This window comes from Crotalus tigris, unplaced genomic scaffold (genome assembly GCF_016545835.1).
Source record: "Crotalus tigris isolate CLP2741 ecotype Arizona unplaced genomic scaffold, ASM1654583v1 scf7180000019116.999743, whole genome shotgun sequence".
In the NCBI taxonomy this organism is placed as follows: domain Eukaryota; kingdom Metazoa; phylum Chordata; class Lepidosauria; order Squamata; family Viperidae; genus Crotalus; species Crotalus tigris.
Genome location: NW_024097382.1, coordinates 176906 through 197813, shown reverse-complemented (window position 1 = coordinate 197813; position 20908 = coordinate 176906). Strand labels below are relative to the sequence as shown.

At 37.1% G+C, this 20908-nt stretch overlaps 1 protein-coding gene across 1 annotated transcript; it reads left to right on the top strand.

The window, feature by feature from the left end:
• Window positions 1-1591: 1591 nt before the first annotated feature.
• On the top strand, window positions 1592-19771 carry LOC120315425 (coagulation factor X-like). The gene is made up of 8 exons (XM_039359741.1): window positions 1592-1758; window positions 6866-7026; window positions 11147-11171; window positions 11959-12072; window positions 13559-13690; window positions 14270-14523; window positions 16871-16988; window positions 18102-19771. Exons 1-8 carry the CDS (start codon window positions 1689-1691, stop codon window positions 18674-18676), a joined length of 1449 nt encoding a protein of 482 aa, XP_039215675.1. The 5' UTR covers window positions 1592-1688; the 3' UTR covers window positions 18677-19771.
• Window positions 19772-20908: the final 1137 nt, after the last annotated feature.

The window sequence follows — 20908 nt, the reverse complement described above, 5'->3', positions numbered from 1 at the left end:
AAACATTACTTTTATTATTTTTAATGGTAACCTCACATCACATATCAGGTGGCCAAATATCTTTACCAAGTTCTACAACTGCCCAAAACTTTAATTAAATATATGGTTTTATTGCCCTATTTTTTCTTATTCTCAATAATAATAAGGTGACCAACTTTTTTACAATAAAAAGGAGGACACAAATAAATTGAAGAAAAAAATATCATAAATAAAAAAAACATTTTATTCATTGCAACAATAATACAGAATACACTATGATAAATGCATAATAAAAACCATTTGTAACAATAACATTTTATATTTTAATTATGCTTACATGCCGTGCCCCCGCCCGCAGCTGCCCCACCAGCACTACAGCCTTGCCATGTAGAGCAGGCCCCATGGCTCCCAGAGCACCAGCTGTGCCAGCTCCAGCCCCGGGGGCAGCCTGCCATCAACACACCCTGCCTGCAGTCACCCCCCCCACCCTGCACAGCCCTGTGTAGAGCAGGCCCCACGGCTCCCACAGTACAGGGGGCAGCCGGCCACAGTCGCTCCTCACACCCCTGCCCGCAGCAGCCCCGCTGCCTCTGCCTCTTGCACCCGCAGCCATTATTGCCTTAGCAGGGCCGAAGATCAAGAGAAAGTTACTGTGGCATCGCCGCTCCAGTCTCCTCCAGGTATTTTTGGGACTAACTAGGAGATGGTGTAGTTGGAAAGCAGGGAGGGGTGCAAGTTCCTGCCAATTCGCCTTTGCTGCAGACAACTTACATGTGCAAAGTTTGCTGGCCGGGTGTTTTGGCGCGCTCAGCAACAATTCCTATTGGCTTTTGAAAGCCAATAGGGGGAGTAGCACAGCTCATGCAAAAGTTGAAAAAAAAACCATCAAAAAAAGGTGCTGGAACGCCGTTCTGAGCGTTCTATGAGAAAAAAAAGCTGTGCAGATTAATCTTCAAATATAAAAAAGGAAGACATGTAGGAGAACATTTTTCGAGGGAGGACAGAACTTTAAAAAGGAGGTCTGTCCTCCCTAAAGGAGGACGGTTGGTCATCTTAATAATAAATGTGTTAAAGTATTTCTCTTTTTTACTGTACTGTAAAATTACTGTACTGTACTTTTATTGTGAAGTCTAATCAAATATTGTTATAAAGATTTGATTTGAAAAAACATGTCTTACTGTGCTCTACTTTCTGCTGCTTTTGGGGATGTGTGTGAGAGAAAGAAAGAGGGGCAAAATGCAATTTCCTCTTATGTTCAAATATTGCAGAAGTATACTTATTATAGGTAGCATTAGCATTTGCTAGGACTTCTTTGGAACAAGTTGCTCTGGATGTATAGTGTGTTAAGATTTCTTTATGAAGAACTCAAAGAGCAGTGAAGCTCTTCCCCTATAATCTGCTTTCAACTTCTGGGTGAACTTCCTTTAAATGTCAAATATCTGTGCTTAACAGTGAGGGGCAGCTCTCTTTTGAGGTATCCATCCTACTCCATACTATTAATCTTGTACTGACTCAAATGACCTTATTTGGCAAAGACCCGAATTTTGAGTTAGTCAGCACAATGATCTGAAGAATCCATATCTAAACACAACAGGCTTTGGAGGACATGATAAGGGCTGGAGCAGAACAACAGGAAGCCTGTTTGCTTGAACCTTGTTCATAGCCAGCCCTGAAAGAGAACAAAGTGCTCTTTTCCACCGATAGGCACCATGGCTCCTCAGCTGCTCCTCTGTCTGATCCTCACTTTTCTGTGGAGTCTCCCAAAGACTGAAAGTAATGGTAAGAAGCTCTTTGTTGGGTTTCTTTCTCTCCTTCTTATAATTTGTCTCACGTTTGCAAGGTCATACAGTCTTTCTCTCCCTTTCTTCTATCTCAGTTTAAACCCACATCAGTTAAGCTTCTCCATGAACCTGATGAACCTCTTGAAAGCTAATGCTTTTTAATATGTGTTAGTCTGAAAAGGTGCTACCAGACATTTGAGTTAGTGCAGTCATACATACGGCTCTCGCCCTACAACTTTTTTCTCTCTGTAATTGGTTTAATATAATTTGAAGAAATACTAATTATTTTTTGTGCAGCCACAAATAAGGATTGGATTAGAGGAAGTCTTCATGCTGAAATACTCATATATCTGCTGTCTTATGTGCACGAGTTGTGTAATTTCATTTCCTATTAAAGATGAAAACAGAAAACAGTGCAATCTATTCTATTTCTGAGACTGCAGAAATATCTCCTGTTTCAGGCGTGGGAGGTAGGAGATGAATAGAGAAGGCTGAGTTTAAGTACCTTTGTATTGCAATTATGTCCACTCAGAAGAGTTAGGAAATTACATATACCCACAATCATTGTATGTAATGGTTCCCACCATCAGCAAGTAACTAAGTTAAAAAAATTAGAATTAAAAAGTGCACAATGACAAATGAAGATAACCTTTGAAAGGTCAAAAATGCAAGAATGTGAAATATGAAAGAAGAAAAGTATCCCAAGTGCCTGGAGAGAAAAAGATTTCCTTAAATTTCACAAGTTAGGAGGAAAGAGGAAAACTTGACATGGAAAACTTTTGACCTATTTGTAATATACTTCTAGACATTTTCCAAATATTTTTGTGAACAATGAAGGTTGATCATTCAATACATTGAATGTAACAGAACCTCACTGGGGTTGGTGTGGGGAAATTATTATTTTTTTCAGCCTTGTAGCAGTCCTGGTCCCTCCCTCCAAATTTTCTAATGAAGAATTTTATTCAAATAGCAACTTATTTGTTGTATTTAAATATTTCTTAGATTTATATCATGGCTTCCTTTAGAAGCTCAAAGTGATATGCCCAGCCTTCCCTGTGATGACAACAGGTGGAGAGGGGCATGTGTCTTCTATGGAAAGTTCCAGTACTGTCCTTTAAATATTTGGCTTGTAACATCTGTCCAGGATGTAATTAGAGATGCTTTCATAAATGCCTCTTTGAGGATAGAAGTATTCCACCCCATTTAAATAAGGCAATTATCCACCAGAGGTAGACAATTATTGAACCTCCTCATTTTCAGGAAAGTAAAAGGAAGGGGAGAGTTACTTTCAGATTTCCATGATTCGTTACTGTAATCTTACAATTAAAGTAATATTGGTACTCAGAGTTAGTACTTCTTGTCTGGGTTACCTCAAAGGGCTGACAGAAGTAGATTATCTCAACCCATTTCAAATTGGCTTTAGTACAGATTACTGGGGTTGAGGCTGTCTTGATTAGCCTGATGGATATTCTTTTAGCATGGATAAAGGGAGTATGGTTGTTGGTTCTTCTTGAACTTCCAGTATTTTATTATTGAGTCAAGCATAATGTCTTTTTGTATTGCCTGTTTTGATAACAGTTTCAGTGGCTCCATTCCTGACTGTCTGGTTATGTTTAGTCTGTGTCTCTTGCAGTTATTCAAGTGCAGCTATATTGTGGTATCCCTCAGGGCTGTATTCTATCTCCTGTCCTACATCAAAACACTGAAGAAATTCACCAGGAAATTTAGAGCAAGGTATCTTCAATGTGCAGATCTATTTCTCTATGACCTCTCCAAGAAATACTATGGCTCCCACGCTTGCACCAATGATTGGCTAGATGACGGATAATGTGTTGTAATTGAATCCAAATAAGATAGAGCTGCTGCTTGTGAGAGATCAGGATTGAGAGTGGCAAATCTTCTGTTCCCGTTTTTTGGAATGCAGATGTATTCCTCAATGTCGCATATATATACATTGGTACTATTCTCTCTTTTTCTTACAAAACCAAATCTTTACATTTTCTGAGGCACTTTAATTGCTTTGGGTTTTGTTTAATTCCTATTTGAACAGGTTTTATATCTCTCTTATTTTATTTATTATATAGTTATAATATATAACATTTCATCTTATGACCATCTGTTTAGAAACTGTTCAAAAACACAACAGCGCTGAAAAAACTGATTTATGACCACTTCTCACCCTTACCACTATTGAAGCATCCCTGCAGTCAGGGGATCCTGGATTTGCTTAATCACTATGTGATTCTTTGAATGTCTACATGATTAAATGAAAAACCATGGCTAAAAGGTAGTAAAATCTAGTGTGGTCACATGCTGATTCATTTAACGACCATATCATCGCTGAGTAACAGACAATCCAGTCCCAATTGTGGTCATAATTTGAGGACTATCTGTAACTGTTTTACTCTATGCATTGCATACCTGCCTTGGAATTCTTTGTGAAAGGTGCTTAGTGAATGTTTAAAATAAACCAAATAGCTGTGCCCTTTAATTAAATGCCATTTTGTGGAACTGAAGAAGCATGCTTTCTCTTCACAGCCCCCTGCCCTCCAAAACTGCATCTCCCCAGAGACATAGCACTCACTCTCCTAGAGTTCTGGAAGGTTCTTAAGACTTGCGTCTCTTCCTAGACCTCAGTTTGGGGTGTCTGTGCAGCCATTGTTGAATCTTTCCTGCATGTTGAGTAATGTTGTTTTTATCTGGAGAGTTGTTTTTTTAGTGTTTTTTTTTCATATACATATATATATATGTAGGTCTTTGGTTATTCGGGTTTTCTCCCGCGTAAAATTGGAAGTGTCTTGGCGACGTTTCGACAAAGTCCCAATCATCATCTTCAGGCTGGTGTTTTCAGCTTTGTGCTTCGAGGAGCAATGTGTGGTCTTAGCTGTTTCTTCCTTTTAACTGCCAGTGGAGGTATGAACTGATTGGGTGGGAGCTTGGCTGTGTTCTGATTGGGTGGAGGTGTGTTCTGATTGGTTAGTGGTTTGGCTGTGCTCTGACTGGATGGGGAGTTGGCTGTGCTATGATTGGATGGGGGGTTGGCTGTGCTATGATTGGCTGGGGGAGTGTTCTGTTTGGGTGGGGGCTTTGTTGTGCTCAGGTTAGTCTGAGTTGCAGGGGGGGGTTAAGATGGTGGGCTGCCTTGCTATTTTTCGCTTCGCGTTCGTGGTCGTGCCTCATCTTCATGGTGGGTGTCAGTTTGCTTCATGTATGGATTGGAGGGGTTTAAAGTGGCTAATGATGCATCTGTGGTCTGGCTTCTGGTTTGTAGTCGTGCCTCATCATCAGTGTGGCTTTGGGTTTGCTTTTTGTGTGGATGTGTGGTGGTGACATCCTGTGTGGTTTTAGTGAGTGTGGGTCTGGTGTCATTCTTTGTGTTAGGAAATCATTTGCCAATACGGGCAGGTTTCCAAATGGCTGGTAGGTGGGACGTATCATCTCGTTTGTTCATGCTGTGTGGCCGTTTTTCTATCTCGATGGCTTCTCTGATTATTCTGTTATTAAAATGTTCAGTTTGGGCTATAGTTCTGGTATTTTTAAAGTCAATTTCCTGTCCTGTGGCTTTAAGGTGTTGGACCAGGGAAGATGTTGGTTCCTCTTTTTTGACTGAGTTCTTATGTTCTTCAATGCGTGCACTTATTCTTCTGTTGGTTTGTCCGATGTATGTGTTGGGACAGGCGGTGCATGGGATTTCATATACTCCTTGATTTTCTAACTGTTTTAGAACTGCAGAAATAAAAAGTCTGCTTGAAATTATTTACTTTCTATAGGAAATTAAAGGAATGGTTGGTGTGGTACAAGATTGGCTCATTGTTTGAGACATGAAATTTAGGATCCAGAAAAGCATAAGAACAAAGATTCATGTAAGAATTAAATGAAGAACCAAGAGACACCAGAACTGAATAAGTAATGTGGATGATGGATGATGGGTCAAAACTTTCTAAAGAGTCATAGATTGCCAATAACTTTTTAAATATCCAAAATGACTTAAAGTAGCCTCTAAGAACCAATGAGGTCAACTTCACTGGGAAGAAAATTAACTTTAGTCACAGGTTAAAGTGATTGTACCAAGGTCTAGTAGCCATAGAGTCCAAGCCCATCTCTATATATTAAATATTAACAAGAAGAATGGGAAACTGAGAAAAGGATTGTTGTGAAGTTTCCATATCACTGAGAAACAAATCAAGATAAAAAGGAGAAAGGGAGGCAGTGACAGATGGAAAGTTGCAGAATATCGGCATTAAAAAAAGAGACTATGAAGATTAACTGAATGGTTATAGATTATGTTGTACAAATGTAAGTAACAGAAGGAACAATCAAGAGTTGACAATTCATTCTCAAAACAGAACAGGAACAAGTAAAAAAATATATATAAATAAGGAGCTATAGGTTTTTTTTTAAAAATTAAATGCCATAGGTTGTAAAAGAAGTCAAAATAAAGAGTCTCTAATAAAGAAAATACTGAATTCTGCTGTGAAACAACCATGGATGGTGGCAGATTGCTTTTGGAGAGAAAGAATAGATTTCTAAGATGGAAGGGAAAGTAGGGAATACTGTAGACCCAGGTTGCAAGTTTACTTCTGAATGAGCCATTATATAGAATATATACTGCAGTCAGAACGGAGCATTTTGGCTATAAAGCTCAGCTCTCTGACATCTACAAGTTCTCCAAATATACTTTGGGGCCTCTTCTAATCCCATATGGTGGAATTCAGTGGTTGAAAAGGTTTATGGGAAAACTTATCAATCTCATTATAGTAAAATAAGTATGGTGTGTGTTGCTCTGTATGTCCATAGGAGGCTATTTCTATTCAGCTTACCTGTTGTCGTGTCTGAAAAAACTGTTTGTGATCATGTAAGGTTCCCCATAGTTGCCACTCTAATAACTCATTATTCCTCTCTTGCACATTTCACATATTCACACTTACTCACATAAAAAACTTGTGGAATCTTCCTGTGTCAGAAATAATGATTTTTAAAACTCAGGACCATAATTTCTCATAGCATTATCCCTAAATATAATTATACAGAATATTATTTCTTGGCTTGGGGGGGCAGGAGAAATAGACAGTTCATATCTGTATCTTTGTTTTGCTCTTCTTTAGTATTCTTACAAAGCAAAGTGGCAAATAGATTTTTGCAAAGAACAAAACGAGCTAATTCACTGTTTGAGGAATTTAAATCTGGAAACATTGAAAGGGAGTGCATTGAGGAGAGATGCTCAAAAGAAGAAGCCAGGGAGGCATTTGAAGATCAAGAGAAAACTGTAAGTGTGTATCTTTGACTGCTGTCTCTATGTGCTCTTTTGGTGCATGTGTGTTTCTATGCCTCTTATTTCTGTGAGGCCTTCAGAATCAAAATCAGATGGCATGAAATGGGTTTGAAGTATGTCTTCATCATGGAGTATTTTACCAGATCATTTTTTCTGTGGTTCTTTCTGTTGCTTTTGGCTGCTCCATGCTCTTGACTGTATATCTCTACCCATATATATCTCATCCCACACTCTGAGCATCCAATAAAACTGTGTGTCATCCAGATCAGAGGTCCCCAACCTCCGGTCCGTGGACCAGTGCCGGGCCGCAGCATACCAGAAACCGGGCCACATAAACAAGCAAAGCCCCATACATGTGATGCAGGCAGCACACAAAACAATGTATTCTCCAGTCTGTGGAAAAACCTTTCTCCACAGAACTGGTCCCTGGTGCCCAAAAGGTTGGGGACCTCTGACCCAGATCATTCTTACACTAAAGAGAACAGCACAAGAGAACCTTCACATTGCCAAAGAAACAGAGGAAGTCACCCCATGGAGCATATTAAGAAATTAAAATTAAATCCCAATCAATTTTATCCCTGGGTGTAACTTGGGGGAGGGATGTTGCTCCTCCTTGCAACACCTTATTCAATGGCCAAACACAGGCAGAACATAGGATGGAGTATCAGAAGATAGGAAAGGAGGTATTCAAAACTGAGTGGGGAGGAACAATAATTGTTGATGCTTGTCAGGCTCTGTGGTGGCAATAGTATGACCTGTTTTTATCTTGCATTTGTCTAGCACAGTGGTTCTCAACCTGTGGGTCGAGACCCCATTTGGCATCAAACGACCATTTCACGGTGTTCGCCAAACAATGCAGTCCGCCATTTTTTTCCCCTTTTCCTTAGCTGTGCTACTCCCTTTTATTCTATTGGCTTTTGAAAGCCAATAGAATAGACTCTCTTGAATAGAGTCTAATTCTATTGGCTTTCAAAAGCCAATAGGAATTTTCCAGGCTGTCTCTGCCCTGCTGAGCCTGCCAAAAGTCCCATTCTGCAAACGGTGCTGCACCAGTTGAGTAGTCCTCGACTTACGACCGGTTGAGTAGTCCTTGACTTACGACCGGTTGGGGGTTGCAGCATTAAAAAGGTTGAGAACCACTGGTCTAGCACTTAAGTAATAGAAACAACTGGTTCTTTCTTCATTTTTCTGTTCTTACCAGTCTTTATCATCTGATCTGCAAGCTACAAGGTGACAAAAATAAAACTACAGATGATGCAGAGATCAGGAGCAGTGGAAGGAATCTTTAGAGCAGAGGTGGGGAACTATAGCCCTTTTATGACGTGGACTTCAACTCCCAGAATTCCTGAGCCAGCCATGCTGGGAGTTGAAGTTGATTCTGGGAGTTGAAGTCCACAAGACATAAAGGGGCCATAGTTCCCCCACCTCTGCTCTAGTGCAGTGCTTCTATTGGCTAAGGAATTCTGGAGTTGAAGTCCACTCATCTTAAAGTTGTTAGGGTTGAGAAGCACTGCACTAGAGATTGTAAAGGGAAGAATGTGAAGCAAAATCCTGTCATGTGCTTTACTCATCTTTGCAGCATTTTCCCCTTTTATACAGCAGGCTTTAGGTTTTAAATAGTTTTAAATTTTCAAGCAGCTATGATATAACCAAGAGGCATATTGTGAAGTAATTTTTCCAATGCACTGGACTACAGTTCATTTCATCGCCAGCATTGTTATCAGTGCCAGTTATCGGCATCTGTTTGGGGAAGGTTATTATGGGAAGGCAGGGAAATATAAAGCTTTTATAATACATTTTGTAAATGTATGGTAGCACCCTTAGGATATTTACTAGAGGATTTTCAGACAGTAGAATATTGATCTGAGCTACAAATACATATATTCAGTGCTTTTTTTGTAAGAAAAAAGGTGCCGGATCTCACATCTTGTTAATCTTGCATTTAAAAAATTATATATTCAGTTCTTAACATAAATTTAATTATTGTATTTAAGGCAAACGTTCATCGTAAATTTTACACTAAAAATTAAAAAAAGATTTTCAATTCACCAACGATTTTTTAAAATAAGAAATTATTTACCTTTCACACAGTCAATCACTGTACACACACCCACACATGTCAGTTGTGTAATGAAACATAATGGTCGCTGCCCGCAGTAAGCACTCAGAGCGCGACCACATGACCAATCACAAGCCGAGCAGTACCACAAGCTGAGCAGCACCATCACAACCAGTGCGGATGAAGTACGCATGAATCGGACTCAACACACAAGCAGCCCGCATACACCATTTTAATGATTTTGCCGCCGACCTGCCAAGCTCGACAGGGCAATTCAAATCCACGTGGACCAAACATCAAATTTTCAAGTTATTGGGAAAACTTGGAAAATCCGTCAAAAAAAGGTGCCAGAACTTCGTTCCAGTGCATTCTATGACAAAAAAGCACTGCATATATTTAAAAGGTTGTGCACCAAAATGCATTCATGTTTTATTTCAGACATTTTAAAAAATTATCTTGATAAGCTGAACTTTTGAAAGGAGTTCTGTGCTACATTTGGTAAGATCAGTTGTAAAAAGTGGAAAAAGAGAATTGATGAAGAGTTGACACTATAATTTTATAATTTTGGGGGGGGGGAAATATTGGATCAATTCTTGAGAAACCAGACTTGACAAATTTGCAGAAATGAAAAACTCAGAGAAACCAAATCAACAGATATTCCTATTTTTGTAAGAATGTATATGTTTGTATGAGGGCAATTCGGAAATAAACCTCCATTTCATTATCGATGACAGACATGCACAGATACAGAACTTTTTTTATGCACATTAGAAAATACAACATTACATTACTTTTTGACATAATCGCCATTCAAATTGAGGCACTTATCATAATATGTTACAAGGTTTGAAATTCCTTCTGCAAAAAAAAATCTCCCATCTGGGAATGAAGCCACCCTTTAACAACATTGTGAAGCACATTGTCATCATCGAAGCAGTGCAACGCAAGCCACTGTTTCATGTTCCTGAAGAGGTGGTAGTTGCTCGGCACCAAATCTGGGCTATAGGGGGTGTGATCAAAAGCATCCCAATGGAACTGCTTAAAAAGTTCTTGGGTGCATCTAGCGATAAGCGGGCAAGCATTATTGTGAACCAACATCACACTGAAGGTCCATATGTCCCGACGCTTGTTATGGATGGCCACATCTTGCCTCATCGTGCACATCAGTTCATCCGTCATTAAACATGTGACACCACTGATGTACGATACTATAAACATTATACAGTTTGTGATGAATTGCAGCTGCTGAAAGTTTTTTCGCACACAGGAATCATATTACTGCACGCACTTCACATTTGGCAGGATTTTCTATGGCAGGTTTCATTGCCAATTGATCTAATAGATGAGTCAACTGCAACACAATCTTCTCCTTCCACTCCTCATTACCTACTGAACTACTGTGCACGGTGCCATAGGATGGGCATCGCTATCCCCACCTATTTCTTGCACATGCTCAAACCGAGGTTTATTTCCGAATTGCCTTCATACTACAGTGGTAGTGGTGTTATATAAGCTATTCCATATTGCCACCACTTAATATCAGAATGTTGTAGGCTTTTTCCCATACTTGCTTTTGCTAGATTTGTATTAATTTATTATCCTGTTACATTTCTCATCCACTTCTTATATTTTATATTAATCAGGTGATTAACCATGCTTAAAATCCTGCAAAAAATAAAATAAAAATAAAATTCACTAATAATCCAACTCCTCAAAATATTGGAATGTTTGTTTAAACAACCACAGTTTAACCCATTACTTAAAAGGCAACAAGCTCATAAATAGATCAAGATGTGTAAATTTTTGATCATTCTTTTCATTAAAGGACTGTTCATATTTGCACCAACAGAATAGAAAAAGATAACAGAGTTTTTAAAATATAGTATAGAAATAATATATTGTAATATATTAGCATTAGTACTTAATTGCTGCTCACTGAAATGTTACATGAGATTCTTCTTAAATTATTTTTGTTTCATTCCCTAGCTTTGTAAATTTTATTTAACACTGCTAAATTCTAATGTGCATATATATGTATTTTTTTTTTCTAATCAGGAGAACTTCTGGAATATTTATGTAGGTAGGAGATCATCTGCTTTTGCTCCAAGCATTTTTCCTAAATAATGGTTAAATATGTTCAGTGTATTTGATGAAATAAATATATTACTTTTGATTAAAATTAAGAGTATTGTACTGTATATCTAGGATAGATTAAAACTGACTGGTTGATCCCCATTTTTCAATAATTCAGATTCTTAAGCCCTTCAAAGCTTAGAAAAAGGCCAGTTATAGTTATTCTAAGGTTATTAGGTATTTATTACTATCCATATACTGGGCATTTCAAAGACGATACATATCCATAATATATGTGGTTATTAATATCGTATTCAAATCAAGTCATCTGGGGAGAACTTCTAATAATTTCAATGATCAATAATTATTTTGGGGGAATATGTTCTATTATATTCTAAGGCTAGTTTATGTATTCTGATAAAGTAAACTATATGATTTGGTCAAACTGCATTCATCTGTCCACAGAACCAGGTTTTCTTTTTCTACAGAGGACTGAAGTAATATAATTCCATATGTTAAACTGGCTTAGATTTGCTATATACCTTGTGAGAAAGCTTTCCTGGTAATTTGCAGGTAAACTTTTCCTCTGTGCAGTGTGTTCATTTGGTAAAGTTGATTGATCCGATGCTCAGTATAAGTATTATTCATTATAGCCATCTTAAAAATTCCATTCTTGGTACTGCATTTGAACTTCTTTTGTAGGAAACAACGTAACAGTAATTTGGATTTTTGTTCTGAACATATAAATACAGTATTTCTATATTTTGGATCTTAACTTCTTTTTTTCATGCTAGATGGGGATCAGTGTTTATCAAACCCCTGTCATTATGGTGGGACATGCAAAGACGGCATTGGTAGCTATACCTGTACATGCTTGGCTGGCTATCAAGGAAAAAACTGTGAATATCGTAAGTTGAGCTGGAGCTAGTCAAAAGACCTAAGGGCAAGAACAGAGTCATGTGGGGTCCTTGGTGCTCTCTGGCTTGCTTGTTTTGACATTTCATCACTCACACTAAGTAACATCATCAGTTTCACTGTGTAATGAAACATCAAAACAGCCAAGCTCAGAGAGCTCCAAGAACCCCTCATTTCAATCCTGTGCTACAAATATTATCTTTTATCAGAGTCATGTGGCCACACTTCTTCCTCCTCTCCCTCCCCCTCTCCTTGCCAAGATTTGAAAATGTGTGAGATTTTTTCCCCCCTAAGTCTTCAGAGACTTCAGTGAAATCTTATGAGAACTGATAGTGACTTAGACCGAAGCATCATAGAGGTCATAGCAATAAAATGAAATAAAATTAACACAATTTTCCAAGGGTTTAACTGCTATCCAAGAAAAACATATGTGACCCAGACTTAGTTTATGGGAAGTTAATGGCTTTTGTAGGTGAACTGGTGTCTTGAATATATACAGTAGTAGCTCCTTAACAATATTCTTGGTAGAAGTAATGGAAAAGGATGTTCCTAAGTATATGGACGATTAGTTCAGAGATATTGGAATATAAAAAGCACCTGGGTGAATCAGGTCAAAGACAACTATGTCTTGTAGCTAGCATCCTCTTCTCTTATTGATGTACAGCTGGTATACTGTGAAAAAAAGCAGTAGCTTTAATTTGTCTACTTCTCTTTTAAAACTGGTCATAGTATTTCAAGATTCCTTTTCTGATCAGCCATTGTTAGTTCATATTTAATTAATATGTATCTGAAATAGGTGGGGGTTTTTTTGCATTAATACCTAAAATTTGGTACTTTGTTACCCTAACTCACATTTTCTAGTTTAAAGGACATTTACCAAAATGGGCTGAACCTTACTCAGGCTGGAAGAGAGCACTCGCGTCCCAATATGAAGATGGAGCCATGTACAACTAACTCCCCCTTCCCCCCAAATAGAACCCCAGGTTTAACTGATAGATTTCCTTTATTTTGTGGACAAATAAATGAGGCTTATAGTTTGCTTCAGTTTGTCCCATCAATAATGGTCCATCTCCAGAGAAGAGAGATGAGGTCAGGTTCCTACCAGCATCACTTCTACTTCTGCAACCAATTTTATAAGCAAGCAACATAGGACTGCTGTGCCAAGAAAATTGGCTATGACTGTCAAAATGTTATCTTTATACAAAGAATATGTTTTTTTTAATTTATTTTTTTATTAATTTTTCCCATCAACATATGTTCATTTTTCCAATCAACAAAGTTGTCTGGAGTTTGTTAAGCTAATACATGTTCAATTCCTAATCCTTCACTCTTTTCTCTAACCAAGAATAAAATAAAGTCCAAATTTGATAGTAGTCTCTATCTTCTTTGTCTTTCAACCTCATAGTTAATCTGTCCATCTCTGCACAAAGAATATGTTTTTTATCTACTAATGTTTTATCTGTTTATTTTTTTACATAGTTATACATAAGTCCTGCAGATTGGACAATGGTGACTGTTGGCACTACTGCAAACTTGATCAGAATGATATTCAATGTTCATGTGCTGAAGGTTACATTTTGGGAGATGATGGGCAATCTTGTGTTGCTGGAGGTATGACTGTGTTTGTTCAGCTGAAAAATTATAACATTGTATTTTGTTTTTTTCATATCAGGGTTAGCCAAAAGACTGATGTGTTATTCCTATTGGGCTGTTGTAATTTAAAAGTCAGAACATTAAAAAAAAAACTTAGTTTGACTTTGGTTGTATTATATAATATATTATTTTATTATAAAGGGAAAGACAGTATTTTATATAGCAAGAAAGTAACAGAGCTCTATCTACCTCTTTTTTCTGCATCCTGATAGACTTTCAAATCTGGCTCCAGTGTAATTTTACTGACACAATTTATCTCTGTCCATTGACAGCTAAGGCTATATAAATATTACTTTAATAGGAATTATTATTACTCTATTATTATTAATTAATCAGCATTCCAAAATGTAGTTTTCAGCAACAATTATCCTTTATTAAAAGAATAGAGATGGCAGTTATCTAATTTGTTAATAGTTTTCTCACTCAGAATGAGATTATTTAAATGTAAAGGTGTCCTTTTTTGTATTCTTGTTTCTTGACCTCACGTTCTATTGCAGCGACATCATTTAATTTGAAATTCTCATTATGATTTTTCAGGTGACTTTTCATGTGGTAGAATTAAAAAAGCCAGGGACAAGAGGGAAGCAAGTCTGCCTGATCAAACAGATTTCTCTGAGGCCTACGATTTGATTGACGAAGATAATTATGTTGAATCTCCTACAAACTTCTCTAGCATGGTTCCTACTGTGCAATCCAAGAATGAAACCTGGCTCGATAAGGCTGATGATTCGGACCGTGGAGTGAGAGTCGTTAACGGAACTGACTGCAAACTGGGTGAATGTCCATGGCAGGTAAATGAGTTCAGAATGTGTATGTCAGAATACTGACTGATTTACATCCCAAATTTGTTGAAACAATGAAACATACATTACTTTTAATTTCCAATTCTTTTGTAAGGTCACTGGCCCTTGGCAAAACTTGAGAAATCATAAAAAAATCCAATCATGAAAACTCAAGCAGAAGCTTCTTAAAGATACAGCACTTTATTTTCGATCAAAATAAGTTCTGGGTGGGAACACAATCTGAACCAGTGTTAATGTTGCGTTCAGAAGTGCCATATCTTAGAAAGTTAGTAGCATTGCTTTATAAACTTTATTAGCCAATGAAAATCAGACAACAGAGTCATTACATTATAAGGAAGACAACAATCATTGCTGTACACTCCCTTATTCCCTCCTTCAGTACATCCCATCCACGTACATGTTTCCCATGCTTGCATGAAATTTTTCCCTGACTGCAAACGCTGATTACAGAAACGAGATAGGAATAGTTAGGCTAAACTATTTTGTTCCAGTTACAGGACCCTTCATTTTCATATGGAAAAAGTCATAGTTGTGTGTGCATTTAAGTATACAGGCCTACATATATTTAAGAATCAATGTTGTGATATAGAGATAGTCCTCGACTTATGAGCACAATTGAGCCCATTTCTGTTGTTAAGTGAAACATTTGTTAAGTGAGTTTGTCCCTTTTTACGACTTTCCTTGCCACAGTTGTTAAGTGAATCACTGTAGTTGTTAAATCAGTCAAACTGTTGTTAAGTGAATCTGGCTTCCCCATTGACTTTGCTGATCAGAACGTTGCAAAAGATGATTGCATGGTTCCGGGACACTGCAACCGTCATGAATATGAACTAGTTGCCAAGCATCTGAATTTTGATCACGTGATCTGGGGATGCTTCAATGGTCATGTGAAAAATGGTCATAAGTTACTTTTTTCAGTGCCGTTGTAACTTTGAATGGTCACTAAATGAAATGTTGTAAGTTGAGGACTATCTGTAATGTAAATACCTCACCCTGCTTCAAGTAGAGTAAAAAAATTTAACTCTTAAGGCAGCGGTCCCCAACCCCAGCCTGTTAGGAACCGGGCTGCACAGCTGGAGGTGAGCAAGCAAAACTTCATCAACACATGCGCGGGATCTAGGTTGCATATGAAAGCATCCACCAATACCTCACCCTGGAAAAACTCTCTTCCATAAAACTGGTCCCTGGTCACCAATCTTTTTAACAAGATTGGTGACCACTGACTTAAGGACTTGCATGATCTGCAGATCACTATAGTTTATCTTATAAATCAGAAAGTGGAGACGAAACTGAAAGTCAATGGTTCTTTTCCATCTGATCCCAGAGTTCCTTTTTCTCCTCCAATATGGCAATTTAGTTTTAAAATGATGGACTTTTTAAAAAAATAAAGCCTAATGGGATCGCTATTGGAGAGGGATTAAACCTCTCTTGTTGGTTGTGTCCTTCCTCTCTCCTACCTGCACAGTAATAAATACTTGATGGGGATGTTTCATCAGTTAAGGGGAGATTTTTTTTTTCTCAAGAATTATGGCTGCAGATGTGGCCATAAAAGTATGGAGATAATTTGAGAAGGAGCTGGTAAAAGAGATACAAGAAAGGACAAGAAATAAAGAAGAAAAAGAAAATGAAAGGAAGATTTGCCAATTATTTTCCCAGTTTATATATGTTCATTTATCCAAAATATCTTAATTTTGCTCAAATACATTTCTGTTAATATTTAGGATTTGTATTTGATGCTCAATCAACCATTTATTAGCAATACAGCAGCCATGAAATTTAGTAATCAAATGAGGCTATGATCCTATAACTTGGTACCATAATTAATTTCACTTTTTTAAAATAAAGTTTTCAAAAAATAAACTTTTCAAATTATACACACAAGTATAATATAAAAGTATAATATATATATATGATTTAGTTCCAGGAATAAATGTCCTTTTACTGTACATGTGCAAGCCCTTTGTTCTGAAGGCCAAGTGAATTTTTTAGCATGGCCAGAACCATTCTCTTCATGAGAAGTTAATGAGAGTGACTCTGTGTGTGTGTGTGTGTGTGTGTGTGTGTGGCTGTGACTGCACAATGAAATTTCCACCTATTTTTAAAATATTTTTTACATTAGATAAAAAGGCATGATTTTTTTAAATTCTATAGTCTCCGCTGCCTTTTTTGAATCTCCTTGAAGATGTTCCTGGCCATCTGTTATGAAATCAATATTCCAAGAATAATGACTATTTAATTTATTTATTTTATTTATTAAATGTTTATGCCAACTATCTCCCCTATAAAGTGATTCTTGACAGCTTTATTCGTATACTTTTATGACTTCTATTTTTAGGCACTTCTGATAAATGATCTTGGAGATGGGTTTTGTGGAGGAACAATTTTGAGTCCCATGTATGTGCTTACTGCAGCCCACTGTATTAACCAAACCAAGCACATTAAAGTTATTGTAGGTGGGTATTTTATCTTTAAAAATATCTATAGTGCAAGCCAACAGCATTTGTGTTTTCTGATGTAATTCCAAATTAGCATGCCTAAAATTGCAGCTTTAATTGCCTACATAATTTTGGTTACTAATATGTCTCAAGTCAGACAGAATCAGAGTACAATCTCTTTGCTATACTAACATTAATGGCAGTGGCATTTAATGACATTCTTCACTCTCTACTATGGCCATATGTTTGACATTTTATGTTTAAGGATGCAGGAGGTGTAGCCTGTATGCTGTTTTCACAGTGATAACTCTATTCATGTCACACAACACTGGATTCTTACACATTCTAAGCCAATGTTCCTCAACCTTGGTGGCCTTAAGATGGGTGGACTTCAACTCCCAGAATTGTCCAGCCAGCATGCTCCACCCATCTTAAAGCTGCCAAGGTTGAAAAATACTGGACTAAGCTGTAATACCATTTGTTTGGTTTTGGCTGAGAATGTTGTGTAACCCAAATATTTGGGTCACAAGCATTCACTAAGGAAGAGGAAAAAGGGAGAAATGAAGATGGGTAATGGACAAGCAGTATAGATGATGAAATACTTCAGCTTATATACTTGCATCACATGTCCCAATATAATTATGTTATCATGGCAGTGGTGTGATGCTTTGATGTCACGTGCTTTGCATTTTGGCATTGCCACCATCTGTTACAGATGCCGCCAACTGTGCTTTGTAAATCATGTATTTTGGCTCAGTATTTTGCTCAACAAAAATGGAAATGCTCTACACAACTCTCCCCTTCTGTTTTTTTTTCCATAGTATTTTTTTTTAATAAAATATGGAGGTTTACCATGCCTACTTATATTTTTGTCCTATGGTCTGGTATTGCTTTTCCTATCTAAGAAATACATTCAAGCATTGCTTTGGCATAAATTAATTGCACAGGGACAAAATAAGACAAAAGTAGCCTTATAGTTATAACAATGGTATATAATTCTGATTAGATATGTTTCTTGGATAGATATATTTTATAACTTATTTTTCAATCTAAAAATATTTCTCTGATAATCAGAAAGCTGGATAGCTATGTGGTATCACACCATAATTTTACTAAGTTTGTCTTCCACAGGGGAAGTGGACATATCAAGAAAAAAAACTGGACGTCTTCTTGCTGTGAATAAAATATATGTGCATCAAAAATTCGTTCTGGCCACCTATGACTATGATATAGCCCTCATCCAGTTGAAGACTCCTATCCGGTTCTCTGAAAATGTGATTCCTGCCTGCCTTCCCACTGCTGATTTTGCCAACCAAGTCCTAATGAAACAAGATTTAGGCACTGTTAGTGGATTTGGGCGTATTCAAGAAAAAGGACGAACCTCCAACACACTTAAAGTTGTTAATCTTCCTTATGTGGATAGGCACGTCTGCAAGCTTTCCAGCAATTTCCCAATTACTGAAAATATGTTCTGTGCTGGCTATCATACTCTGCCTCAAGATGCATGCCAGGGAGACAGTGGGGGCCCCCACATCACTGCATACAGAGATACCCACTTTATTACTGGGATTATCAGCTGGGGGGAAGGATGTGCACAGAAAGGCAAATATGGTGTTTACACAAAAGTGTCCAAATTCATCCCTTGGATAAAAAGAATAATGCGTCAAAAGCTACCAAGAACAGAATCAAGCACTGCTCAGCCCTAAAATTCATTCAATCGCTTATTTCATGCAGAGATAATGCATTGGGTTAGAACATTCAGTATATACATTTGGTTTGGAACTCTTCTTTTCAGATGTGTTTCTATTTTTAAATATAACATTAAAGTCATGTAGCTTTCTAATTTATGGAGGTCTTTTTTCTCTGGTGTCAATCCTCTTTTGGCACATAGAGTGCCAGAATGAGTAGACTATGTCATTTTAGCTCTCATCTCTTGTATGTCTATTACAATCTTTTAAAAAAAAGATTTTTAGAGGTAACAATAATCCTTCAAGTAGAAGCTCAGCAGCAATATTTGGTCCCTTTGTAATACAACCATCAGTTCCCTTGAGACCATCAGTTGAGTTAATCTGAGTAGTGTCCATCTGGGTAATCAGCTGAATTGTTTTCCAATTTAATTTACCCCAAACAGAAGCAGAGGCCAAGCCAAGCCTTCAGTACTATTGCCTGCCAGTTCAATGGAGGAGAGTTTAGGGCAGGGGTGTCAAACTACCAGCCCACAGGCCGGACGCGTCATCCAGAAGCCGCGCCCACCCCATTGCTGGCAATGGCAAAACCGTCCCGATACATTGCGCGACGTTGCGTGACATCGTGAGTTTGACATCTGCTTTAGGGATATCATAAAATCTTGCTTTCCTAATCCAACACTTCATGGGATATCAGAAATTTCTTGAAGAAAGTGAACAGAGAATCTGTATTTCCCAAATGGTAATTCCACTCACACACTCACATTTTGTGTTATTTTGTGTAATCAGAATTTCCAGTGACAGGGTCTGACTGAATTGATTACTAACTGGGTTAAGTCTGTCATAGGAACAGGATAAAAGTGATATATTTGATATGCTTTTTAATTTTTTTATTGTATAACATGCATTGTGGGGGTGCTTTATGAAAATATGTTTGATTGAAAAGTTAAAAGGCTTTTCAGATTTGTGATATATATAAAATTAAAGCTATTTGAAAGTTTTATTTATTGTATCACAAGCATTGTGGGGGGGATTGTGAAAATATGTTTAATTGAAAAGTTAAAAGACTTTTCACATTTGTGATATATATAAAATTAAAGCTATTTGAAAGTTTTATCTGCCTGTGAAGTGAACTGGTATATTTTCTAGACATCAGAAGATTTTGGGAGATTAATTAAAATAGAGTGTAAACTTCACATTTACAAATTATCTTTCTCTTGGTGAAAACCTCAGTGCATTATCTTCTGGTTTTATACCATGAATCTTAGTTTAATGCAATTAACTTAATATTTTGACACATCAGCAAAGAAAAATAATGTACATTGAATCCAATTATGTGCTTCCAACATAACTAATCATTTTTATATTTGTGTTCAGCAGCAAAGGGAACAGCACAACAATAGGCCTAGTAAAGGTTTAAAATGAAATCCCTTGTCAATGACTGGCAGCTACAAAAATTAACGCTCCTAAATTGTAAGGCAAGAGAGGAAGAATATTTAAAAGCTCAGTAAGCATAAAAGTGTTAAATTTGAAATCATAGAAACATATCAGCTGATAGAGGAATGAACACAGAGTTCTCAAATATCTAATAATTAAACCAAAATATTTATTGGGAGAGCCCTGTTAGAGGAAGACAATATTAGACAACTCTTATATTGTCTATTATTTCAAAAGAGGCAAACCAATAGAGACAAACCAATGGGAATGAGAATCGAATGCTAAAATAGCATGTACAGATAAATGAAATATGGGGCTCAGTTTAAAAGAACCGGAAGAATGATTCTTTTATTTATATTCCCATATGCAGTAATAAAATAAAATGTTCAGCTTTGGAACCACTCTCATATTTATTACAAATATTTCCAAAAGATCCAACTGTATTAAAAAATATGGAAGACCATTCTTACTAAATACATCATGAACTCAAATCTAAGCAAAACTAAAAAGAATCAGGGCCTATATCAACTCTCCTCTATCACATACTTCTGGTACATAATTAAGATATTTTATCATAAAGTGTCTAAATGTGCCCATTGTTCATAAATATAAAGTGGAGGGTTTTCTTAAGAGATGCTTAATGTGCATCTCAAATTCTTAATTTTGAGTACAGTAATATTTTTATTCCAACAACAATGTCCCAGTTGAAACAGAGATGAAAGACTTAAATGTGAAACACACATCAACTAATCTTTAGTACAAGAAAGTTGACAAAGTTTAGACAGTTCAAGAATAGAAGGAATCAATACAGCAACC

Bases quoted from the DNA above. Each gene is read 5' to 3' on its own strand.
- LOC120315425 (XM_039359741.1), top strand. From the start codon at position 1,689: ATGGCTCCTCAGCTGCTCCTCTGTCTGATCCTCACTTTTCTGTGGAGT. The intron at 12,073-13,558 runs GTAAGTTGAGCT...TTTTTTACATAG, and splicing joins AGGAAAAAACTGTGAATATC to TTATACATAAGTCCTGCAGA. The intron at 16,989-18,101 runs GTGGGTATTTTA...TGTCTTCCACAG, and splicing joins GCACATTAAAGTTATTGTAG to GGGAAGTGGACATATCAAGA.